Source organism: Ahaetulla prasina, chromosome 2, assembly GCF_028640845.1.
Source record: "Ahaetulla prasina isolate Xishuangbanna chromosome 2, ASM2864084v1, whole genome shotgun sequence".
Classification (NCBI taxonomy): domain Eukaryota; kingdom Metazoa; phylum Chordata; class Lepidosauria; order Squamata; family Colubridae; genus Ahaetulla; species Ahaetulla prasina.
This window is the reverse complement of record NC_080540.1, coordinates 15,016,631-15,028,188: the sequence shown is the minus strand read 5'-3', so window position 1 is coordinate 15,028,188 and position 11,558 is coordinate 15,016,631. Positions and strand designations below refer to the sequence as shown.

General features: G+C 44.2%; 1 protein-coding gene across 3 annotated transcripts; it reads left to right on the top strand.

Annotated features, from left to right (window-relative positions):
* Positions 1-920: 920 nt before the first annotated feature.
* On the top strand, positions 921-10,914 carry NFKBIL1 (NFKB inhibitor like 1). 3 transcript variants are annotated; one of them, XM_058165795.1, is made up of 5 exons: positions 921-967; positions 3,610-3,927; positions 8,194-8,309; positions 9,328-9,445; positions 10,197-10,905. In XM_058165795.1, the coding sequence occupies exons 2-5, from the start codon at positions 3,651-3,653 to the stop codon at positions 10,733-10,735; spliced, it is 1,050 nt and encodes a 349-aa protein (XP_058021778.1). In that variant the 5' UTR covers positions 921-967; positions 3,610-3,650; the 3' UTR covers positions 10,736-10,905. The 3 variants fall into 3 exon arrangements, with proteins under 3 accessions (XP_058021778.1, XP_058021779.1, XP_058021777.1); XM_058165796.1 differs by lacking the exon at positions 921-967 and adding an exon at positions 1,002-1,196 and having other exon boundaries at positions 10,200-10,914; XM_058165794.1 differs by lacking the exon at positions 921-967 and adding an exon at positions 1,003-1,196 and having other exon boundaries at positions 10,197-10,900.
* The last annotated feature ends 644 nt before the right edge of the window (positions 10,915-11,558 follow it).

Sequence of the window (11,558 nt, the reverse complement as noted above, 5' to 3'; positions counted from 1 at the left end):
CCTGACTCTAGTTTCTTCCCCAAACCCCAAAAATTTTAAGCTTAAATTGTCTACTGTTGACCTCACCCCATTCCTAAGAGGTCTGTAAGGGGCGTGCATAAGCGCACCTGCATGCCTACCGTCCCTGTCCTAATATTCCTTTTTACTTTTTTCATGCATCCAAATTATGTTTATACTTTTACCTATTACTTTATATATGATTGGCAAAATAAATAATAAATAAAATAAAAATAAAACCTGGGTAACCAATAGATGGCAGCAGTGTGAAAATTTCTTTTTCCTATCAATTTGCTCCTGTTTGCAGGAGCATCTCATTTTGTAGCCTATAGAAAACTAATAAGTTATAGAATAGAATAGAATAGAATAGAATAGAATAGAATAGAATAGAATAGAATAGAATAGAATAGAATAGAATAGAATTGAATTGAATTTTTTATTGGCCAAGTGTGATTGGACACACAAGGAATTTGTCTTGGTGCATATGCTCTCAGTGTACATAAAAGAAAAGATACGTTCATCAAGGTACAACATTTACAACACAATTGATGATCAGTATATCAATATAAATCATAAGGATTGCCAGCAACAAGTTATAGTCTTATTCAAACACACAGGAAGTTTCTAATTCCCATTCCTTTTTCATCTCACAATATGTTCGGTTGCTGGGAAGAGCGGCGACTGCACTTTAATACATCTGGCCGACATACGATTCGAGAAAGTTTGGGCTTACCAACACTACCTCGCTGCTACTTTTCTTCCCTCTCCAACCGCCTGCTTTGTGCTTCCAGCTCTGGTTTCCTAGTCGGACTCTTAAACGCCGAACACCAAGTACGGGCACGAACAAACCATCGTTGATGTTTTAGAGAACTGTTTGAAGGCACTTCCGCCCTTACTATTTGTCTCTTATTTGTTCCGTTTCCTGTATGAACGGCGGGCGCTTTTGTGTATCAACTAGATATTTGCTAAGGTAATCTCGATTTATGGAAGAAGGAAGGAGGGTATTAAAGGAGAGGGGTGGGAGGAAAAGGAAGGAGAAGAGGAAGGAATTAACTGTCCGGGAATCCAGTATGAAAATAAAGAAAAGTTGCATTTCAACGAACTAAATGTGCAGCACAAATAATGCCGTGCTTTTAATGAGCACCCACCGGACTTGCAGAAAAATAGCATGAATGTTTGATCAAAACTCACTAGCAGAGGTAAGTGTGTCATAACCGCTTCGGGAATCGTAATCGGATTAACGCAGGGAAGGAAGGAAGGAAGGGTTGGTTTAGATCAGGGGTCTCCACCCTGGGAACTTTAAGCCTGGAGGACTTCAACTCCCAGAATTCCCCAGCTAGCAAAGCTGGAGGTCTCTGCTAACCCAGTGGATTAGAATTGCTGCTTTTCATGACTTGCAGAACGATTTATTGTTATTTTATATTTTTATAAAGTATATATTCCCTCCTGACTAACATTATCTATGAACATTTCAGCAGAAAATATTTATATTTTATTTTATATTTTTATTACATACACACACATTGTACCCAAAATGGGTCCTAGCCTGACCACCAGACATGAGGAATGGCATTTCCAGCTTCTTTTATTGGAGTACTCCAGCAAAAGGGACTCAGCAGCTAAAGGAGCCAAGGCCTCGAACAATGCACAAGCACAAATTTTATACGGTTATGAGTAAGGAAGTTAACGCCCTAAGAATCCACTCATTGGCTCCTTGATACTCTTTTGATTGGATTCTTCTACTTTACCCTCCTTCATACATCACAGGTCTATGTTAATAAGCTGTCTTATCAAAAGTGTTTTATTATTATAATAAGCTAGAGGTTATCAAAGTTTATATGTCTACTTTCCCAGCCAGCAAAGCCTGAAGCCCTCCAGGCTTAAAGTTGCCAAGGTTGGAGACCCCTGGTTTAGATCATAAACTGGATTGTCACAGGTGAGCAAGGAAGCGATTCGAATTGGACATCGGTTCGAAAGTACAATTCAATGTGCTTTTTCCAACCCTTTTACAAATAGGAGGGCGGGAGGGTGGCAACCCAGAAGCATAGGGGGCTTTGCTACCGTTTCCCTTCCGTGCCAGCTATTCTCTCCGCGGTCCCTGTTCGCGCTGATGCACAACTGAAGGAAGGCCTAGCCATGTATCATTTTGGTGCCTTCATTGTCATTGCTAAGGCTGGCGATTGTCTATGTTTTGGGTTTCTTTCCCTAATTCTTGATCTTTGGTAGTCTCTCTTTTCACATTCCTCCTTAAGGTCTTTGACTTCATTCCACATTTTCTCTAATAGTTCCTTATCAATGAAGTTCAGGACCTCAACATGATTCCTGATGTTCAGTTGTGTGCTCAAGATTGGCTTTCTTCTGCTGTTGCTTTAGCTTAACTTGGTACTTAGTATATGAGCAGTTCCTGAGCTGTTCCACCCTGGCCAAGTCTTTGGTGTTATAACTGAATCTTGTACCAGTCATAAAGTCAATTCCCTCTCAATGTGGTTCAGGATCTCAAAGTGACTCCTGATCAGGATTGAAATGCAGCAGGTTCTGACGGGTTCTGGAGAACCAGTAGCAGAAATTTTGAGTAGTTCGGAGAACCGGCAAATACCACCTCTGGCTGGCCCCAGAGTGGGGTGGGAATGGGGATTTTGCAGTATCGTTCCCCTGCCATGCCCACCAAGCCAAGCCCACAAAACCTGTATAAAATATTTTGGATTTCACCACTGCTCCTGATGTTCTTAGAAATGGTAGTTGTGTGCTTGAAATCATGAAAACTGGCTGGCTTTCTTCTGCTGCTGCTTTAGTTTAACTTAGTACTTGGTATATGGGCAGTTCATGGCCTGTTACACAGTCAGAGCCTGGCGAAGTCTTTGGTGTTATAATTGAGCCTTTGTAACAATAATAGAGTCAATTCCCTCTTAATGAGGTTCAGGATCTAATTTTATATTATAAATGGTGGAATGATAAGAGTTGAGGGTTCTGCTTCAGAGGCAGAAGAGGAGTAAGTAAAACAGGGAAGCACCGGTGAAGGTGCCTGAAGAATTAAAGGCAAGTCCCAAAACAGCAGGAGTGTCACCCTCCTTGTTTTCGTAAGGTATTTGCGCTGAGACAGAGAGATTGCCTGTACTTACGGGACCACCTGCTGTTACCTTATGCCTCCCACCGACCTGTACGCTCACACAGAGAGGGTCTTCTCAGGGTGCCGTCCGCCAAACAATGCCGGCTGGTGGCCCCCAGGGGAAGGGCCTTCTCTGTAGGAGCCCCTACTCTTTGGAACGAACTTCCCCCTGGTTTGCGCCAATTACCCGACCTTCGGACCTTTCGCCGTGAGCTGAAAACGTATTTGTTTATTCAAGCGGGACTGGCTTACATTTTTAAATTTTTAATTCTAAACAATTTTAAATCGGGGTTATTATTTATATATTTTAAGGGTTTTAAATTTGATTGTTTTAATTCCGGCCATTTATGAATTATGTTCGTTTTAAGTTCTTGTTTTAATTGTATATTGTGCTGTTTTTTATGACTTGGCTGTGCACCGCCCTGAGTCCTTCGGGAGAAGGGCGGTATAAAAATTTAAATAAATAAATAAATAAATAAAATAAATTGATATTGTGTTTTCTTCAGGCTTATTGGTGAACATCTCCTTTCGTTGCCCATCTGGTTCCATGGCATTAAGGTACCAGCGCCGCTTATGGCGCTACGTGGAACGCGGCCGCCGTCGCAAGCTGCACAGGCTCCTGCGGCATCACAGAGAAGCCTTGGACCTGGGCGAAACGAAGGGACACAAAAACCACACACCTTTGCATCGATGCTGTGCCCTCCTGGACCACAAAGCTGCCGTCCTTTTGCTGAAGTACGGGGCAGACCCCACTCTCCCAGACCACCGTGGAGACACAGCTCTGCATTTGGCTGCCCGGCACGTAGCACGTGGAGGAGATCATGGTGAGACATAGCTTTAGAACTTGGTTTTGCTGCTTAGTTAAAATACAAGGACGCCTGCTTCCCAAAAAAAAAAAATGGAGATCTTTCATTTACTGTACTATATGGAAGTAGTAAATACCAACAGGACGGATTGTCTGTTGCATAAAGTAATATATTGGTTTTGATAACTATCTTCAAAGCGCTCCATGGCATTGGGCCGGGATACTTACGGGACTGTCTACTGCCACCGATTGCCTCCCACCGACCCGTACGCTCTCACAGGGAGGGACTCCTCAGGGTGCCGTCAGCCAGGCAGTGCCGGCTGGCGACGCCCAGGGGAAGGGCCTTTTCTGTGGGGGCTCCCACCCTCTGGAACGAACTTCCCCCAGGACTTCGCCAACTTCCTGACCTTCGAACCTTTCGCCGCGAGCTTAAGATACATCTTTTTATCTGCGCAGGACTGGACTAGAATTTTAAATTTTAAATTTGGTTTTAATGGGGTTTTACTATTTTATTGTGGTTTTAATATTCGGCCGTATTTAATAAGTTTTTTAAATTGGGGTTTTAACTTGTATTTATGTTTATGTTTTACTTGGCTGTAAACCGCTGTCGTGTCCCACTCCTCCGCTGATGGCCGGGTCAGGGAAATCCGAATCAGGCTTGCCTCTGCAGCTCTGCCCAAAGTCCTAGCAAAGTCCTCAGAGCAGGCAGGAGACCAGAAAGTGACTTCAGCAAGATATGTTTAGACTTTGCCTGACTCAGAGAATGCCAGAAAGCAGATCCTTTATATAGGCCATGGGGTGTGGCTCCATGACTCAGCACTCATTAAGGCCTGCCCCTCCCTTCCTTCTGTTGCCTCCGCCTATCCAATCTTCTGATGCGAGGGTCACTCCAATCAGCTGTTGTTGGAAGTAAACTTTCCTCAGGCTCACATGCTGTGGAGGAGGGGGAGGGGTCTAGCTGCTCAGTTTGCCTGGGCATGGAGCCAGGGCTGGGGCCGGGGGATGCTCCCTCCTCTGCAGCTTGTCTGGGCATGGAGCCGGGACTGGGGCCGGGAGGCATACATTCTTCCGTGTTCGGGAGCAGATAAGCAGACCCCGGCTGCGGTGAGAGCGGACAAGACACAACAACCGCCCTGAGTCGCTTGGGAGATAGGGCGGTATAAAAATATGATTAAATAAATAAATAAATAAATAAATTGTTCTGAGATAGAATAGAACAGAACAACAGAGTTGAAGGACCTTGGAGATGCTCCTTGGGTGCAAAGGTTTGATCTGGGAACCATTTCTATTTTTTGCTCAATTGGATGGGAACCATGAGTCCCTCACTGGAATCAATGGTAGCAGCTTCATTTGGAGCAATATTTGTCCGTTTGGTTATTTGTTAAAGGTACATACAGAGTTACATTTCACTTAGGAACTCAAACTCAAAGCACACAATGCTTTTTCACATTCCCCACCCCACCCGTGACGCTCTCACAGGAGGGACTCCTCAGGTGCCGTCAGCCAGGCAGTGCCGGCTGGCGGCGCCCAGGAAGGGCCTTTTCTGTGGGGGCTCCCACCCTCTGGAACGAACTTCCCCCAGGACTTCGCCAACTTCCTGACCTTGAACCTTTCGCCATGAGCTTAAGATACATCTTTTATCTGCAGGACTGGACTAGAATTTTAAATTTTAAATTTGGTTTTAATGGGGTTTTACTATTTTATTGTGGTTTTAATATTCGGCCGTATTTAATAAGTTTTTTAAATTGGGGTTTTAACTTGTATTTATGTTTATGTTTTACTTGGCTGTAAACCGCTGTCGTGTCCCACTCCTCCGCTGATGGCGGGTCAGGAAATCCGAATCAGGCTTGCCTCTGCAGCTCTGCCCAAAGTCCTAGCAAAGTCCTCAGAGCAGGCAGGAGACCAGAAAGTGACTTCAGCAAGATATGTTTAGACTTTGCCTGACTCAGAGAATGCCAGAAAGCAGATCCTTTATATAGGCCATGGGGTGTGGCTCCATGACTCAGCACTCATTAAGGCCTGCCCCTCCCTTCCTTCTGTTGCCTCCGCCTATCCAATCTTCTGATGCGAGGGTCACTCCAATCAGCTGTTGTTGGAAGTAAACTTTCCTCAGGCTCACATGCTGTGGAGGAGGGGGAGGGGTCTAGCTGCTCCGTTTGCCTGGGCATGGAGCCAGGGCTGGGGCCGGGGGATGCTCCCTCCTCTGCAGCTTGTCTGGGCATGGAGCCGGGACTGGGGCCGGGAGGCATACATTCTTCCGTGTTCGGGAGCAGATAAGCAGACCCCGGCTGCGGTGAGAGCGGACAAGACACAACAACCGCCCTGAGTCGCTTGGGAGATAGGGCGGTATAAAAATATGATTAAATAAATAAATAAATAAATAAATTGTTCTGAGATAGAATAGAACAGAACAACAGAGTTGGAAGGGACCTTGGAGATGCTCCTTGGGTGCAAAGGTTTGATCTGGGAACCATTTCTATTTTTTGCTCAATTGGATGGGAACCATGAGTCCCTCACTGGAATCAATGGTAGCAGCTTCATTTGGAGCAATATTTGTCCGTTTGGTTATTTGTTAAAGGTACATACAGAGTTACATTTCACTTAGGAACTCAAACTCAAAGCACACAATGCTTTTTCACATTCCCCCACCCCCACCCCCGAACAACAATCTTTTATTGTGCCTCCACATGATCCAGATTCCAGCCCCTCTTCAGCTGTAGATACTCACTGGGTAAGTTTTGGTCTGTCATGCCCAACCTAGCCAAACATTCCTTGCAAGGTTGTTATTGGAGTGATAACAGATTAATGATAACACGGTTGGAGGAAACACCTCCACCCACCCCATGAAGTGTCTTGAAGCACTAGAGAAAACGAGAGCTAGTGATAGTCCGTAATACACAGCCATTTGTTTAGTGACTGTTTGAATAGAATAGAATAGAATAGAATAGAATAGAATAGAATAGAATAGAATAGAATAGAATAGAATAGAATAGAATAGAATTTTTATTGGCCAAGTGTGATTGGACACACAAGGAATTTGTCTTGGTGCATATGCTCTCAGTGTACATCAAAGAAAAGATACCTTCATCAAGGTACAACATTTACAACACAATTGATGGTCAATATATCAATATAAATCATAAGGATACAAGGAACAGTTAAAGTCATACAGTCATAAGTGGAAGGAGATGGGTGATGGGAATGATGAGAAGACTAATAGTAGTGCAGACTTAGTAAATAGTTTGACAGTGTTGAGGGAATTATTTGTTTAGCAGAGTGATGGCCTTCGGGGGAAAACAGCAGTGGAAAAAGTGACTTATGACCATTCCTCACAGTTATAACTGTTAACAGTGTCCATGCAGTCACATGATTGGGATTTAGACACTTGGCAACCAGCACATATTTAAGACCCAAAGGTGCTTTTTTTCAGGCGGCAACTGGACTTTCTTGTCTTGTCTTTTGAAGGCATTTCGCTTCTCATCCAAGAAGCTTTTTCAGCTCTGGCAGGATAGTGGGGAATGGAAGGTTGTCAGAGCTGAAGAAGCTTCTTGGATGAGAAAATCTTCTCATAATAGTAGTGCAGACTTAGTAAATAGTTTGACAGTGTTGAGGGAATTATTTGTTTAGCAGAGTGATGGCGTTCGGGGAAGAAACTGTTCTTGTGTCTAGTTGTTCTGGTGTGCAGTGCTCTGTAGCGTCGTTTTGAGGGTAGGAGTTGAAACAGTTTATGTCCAGGATGCGAGGGATCTGCAAATATTTTCACGGCCCTCTTCTTGATTCGTGCAGTATACAGGTCCTCAATGGAAGGCAGGTTGGTAGCAATTGTTTTTTCTGCAGTTCTAATTATTAGAATTAAATCGAAAAACAATTATAGAAATCTTTACATGTTTAGGAGCCAAAAATTAACTCTAGGTATTCTGTCAGTTCTCAAGGGTATTTTTCCCTAGTTCCCATTAGCTAGCATTTCTCTTCTTCCAGAAAAAAAGTTGAGGTGTAGGAAAAGATTCGGAGAGGAACGTGAATTCTGGTAATGTTTTCTCCTTGTTTATTTCAGATTTTTGTTCCTGTGTCACAGAGGCGAGATTAGTAAATGCTCGTGAACATGAATTGCTGAGCGAATCTTTTTGACACTTTTAAAATAAACTGCTGTACTATGGCATAAGCTTTCATAAGTTTTACTAAGTATTTACAGTATATATACAGTGTACATTCAAACACAACTTGCTGCAATTTGCTCAGAAACCACTAAGTGGCGCTAATCGCTAATGTTGATTTTTCTTCTCAGCTTATGAAGACCTGTTTCTACCTTTGCGAATCCACTGTCCATCTGCCATGAGCATCAAGAACAGAGCTGGGAAGACCCCTGGAGACCTCTTGAACACGACAGCAGAAGATAAATGGGTAATGGATTTATCACCCATCAGTAAGGGTGTCAGTAGGAAGAGATTGTTGAAACTTGAAAGGAATGAAAACTTAATGGAGAGTGGGGGAGGGGGGAAGAGAAAAGAAAGAGAAAAAGCTCCATATCATTTATTTTATGGCTTAGGGCCTGGGTACTTACGGGACCGCCTGCTGTTACCTCATGCCTCCCACCGACCCGTACGCTCTCACAGAGAGGGACTTCTCAGGGTGCCGTCCGCCAAGCAATGTCGGCTGGCGGCCCCCAGGGGAAGGTCCTTCTCTGTGGGGGCTCCCACACTCTGGAACGAGCTTCCCCCGGGTTTATGCCAAATACCTGACTTTCGGACCTTCCGCCACGAACTGAAGACACATCTTTTCATTCGCGCGGGGCTGGCTTAAATTTTATCGATTTTAAATTTTTTATTAATAATTTTAAATGGGGTTTTAGTTTATTATACATTTTAAACTTTTTAGGCCAATTATAAATAAGTTTTTTAATTTGCATTTTAAATTGTACATTGTATTGCCTGTTTTTTTATTTTTGCCTGAGTCCTTCGGGAGAAGGGCGGTATAAAAATCAAATAAATAATAATAATAATAATTTTATTTGTTATTACTTTTATCTTTTGTAATAATATTTTAGGATCATCTCTGTTATATAACCTTCTTATGTGTTTCTTATTGGTGAAGAAGGAGGAAAGGAAAGGAGAGAGGGGAGAGGAAAGTGAAAGGAAAGGAAAGAGAGGAAAGGAAAGGAAAGGGGAGAGGAAAGGAAAGAGGGGAGAGGAAAGGAAACGGGAGAGAAAAGGGAAAGGAAAGGAAAGAGGGGAGAGAAAAAGGAAAGGAAAGGAAAGGAAAGGGGAGAGGCGAGGAGAGGAAAAGAAAGAAGAGAGAGAAAAGGAAAGGAAAGGGGAGAGGAGAGGAAAGGAAAGGAAGAAGGAAGAAGGAAGGATCGTCAACTGTTTCAGTTTTGTTGTCTTCCCCCAGACAAAGAATGATATATTTTAATTCCCCACAGTGCCCTGAGGAAACACTTGAGGAAAATGAGGCAGAATGTGAGGCCGAGAGAGAGTGGAGATGCAAGCTTCTCAATGAATATGAGGATGAGTTTCAAGAGACCCCATGGCAGCATGAAGGTAAAGCTAGACTTTCCTGGAGAAGTGAAGATCTCACAGTCCATAAGATGATCTCCCCTGTGGAGGCCTGAGCCATGATCCGGACAGATGAGCTCGTGGAGTTGCCAACTAAGAAGGGTTCGAGAGTGCAGTGGTTAGAATGCAGTATTTCAGGCTAACTCTGCCCACAGACAGGAGTTCGATCCTGACCGGTTTAAGGTTGACTCAGCCTTCCATCCTTCTGAGATCGGTAAAACGGGGACACAGATTGTTGCGGGGGGGGGGGCAATAGGCTGACTCTGTAAACCGCTTAGAGAGGACTGTAAAGACTATGAAGTGATATATAAGTGTAAGTGCTATTGCTATTGCCACTTAGACCAAGTTGTCAACCCCCCTAGACATTTTTTTTAAAAAAATTAAATCATTCCCTCAATAAGTTTGACCAGAGATTCTGTCTTGTTTTCATTTTTCTGAAGCACTCTTTTTTGCTGTTATTTAAGCAATTCGCAGCATTTGGGCATTGGAAGCTCCCTTGTTTTACCATCTTAGAACAGGGGTCTCCAACCTTGGCAACTTTAAGCCTGGCGGACTTCAACACCCAGAATTCCCCAGCCAGCTTTGCTGGGTGTTCTGGGTGTTGAAGTCCACCAGGCTTAAAGTTGCCAAGATTGGAGACCCCTGTCTTAGAAAGTAAGAGATTTGTGACATCAGCTAGATTTGAAAGGGACCTTCGTGAAGCATGATGCACACTCTGACTTATTTCCTTTTCCAGAAGATTTCTCCACTGGTCCCAACTCAGAAACGTTCGAGGAATGGGCTGATCGCATACACCAAGAATACGGGCAAAAACGTAGGCGAGAAGAGGAACAGCGTCACCGGAGGCCTAAAAAAGAACCTCCAAAGTCTTCCGTTCAACTCCAGCGCTTCCTGGAACAAGAGCATCTGGAGTACCTAAAACGTGCCCAAGCCAAGGAGGAGGAGGTCCAGGCAGCCAAGAGAAGACGTTACGAGGAAGGCTGCAGCCGCGTCTTCTCCTCAGACAGTTCACGTCCATTGTGTTACAGGGACATTCCCTGGCCGAGCTTGGCTGGGACTCCTGAGGAAATGGCCGCCGCAGCCCTTCGTGGTGTAGATCCGTCAGACAAAAGCGCTTATCGGCGGTTCCTTCGGCGTCAGCAGGCTTTGTGGCATCCGGATAAGTTTGCACAACGTTGCGGCACACGCTTGGCCGAACAGGATCGCCGTCAGATCTTGGACGCTGTCACGGCGTTGTCCCAAGCTTTCAATCGCTTGGCTGAAGCAGCCAAATGAAACTTGCTGCTTGTCGACATCGGTATTTCTCGGCCTCAGGTACTTCAAGGTGTGTGGACTTCAACTCCCAGAATTCCATTCGGCGTACCAGCTGGGGAATTCTGGGAGTTGAAGTTCACACATCTTAAAGTACCTGAGGCTGAGAAACACTGGTCTACGTCAGGGGTCTCCAACCTTGGTCCCTTTAAGACTTGTGGACTTCAACTCCCAGAGTCCCTCAGCCAGCAAAGCTGGCTGAGGAACTCTGGGAGTTGAAGTCCACAAGTCTTAAAGGGACCAAGGTTGGAGACCCCTAGTCTACGTGACTGAAATGTGTTAGGAGGATACCTGAACAGAGAGAAGATGCCCTGTGTTCTTGCCCTGTTTATAAAACAAAACTATAAACTGTTGCTTTTGAATGTCTTTGGTTGGTCTAGGCAGGCTGAGTAACTTCGGTAGATTTTTTAAAAAGAGATTCTTCGTTGAGGGCAATTATGTGTGAACACATGCACTCCCCATGGTTGAGTTTCATAAGTAAGCCAGATCAATATGGCTTTGTTAAAAAAAATCATTTTAAAAATGTGGCTCAGCACATTCAGCCTGCCCCAGTCTTCTCCACATGGATATCTTGGTTTGAACCTCAGCCAGTGAAAATGTGATGCCCACTAGCTGTGTTGTCATTTGATCTTACAAACCACAATTGCCAAGTTCCTTATTTTCCATGACAGATCCGAGTTAGAGATCAGAATTTGAAGCCCAATAGTTCAGTTTCCTCACCCGATGAGAGCCCCAATAGATAATCCAGGTCAGGAAACCAGCACCCAGAAAGGCTAAAACTTCATTT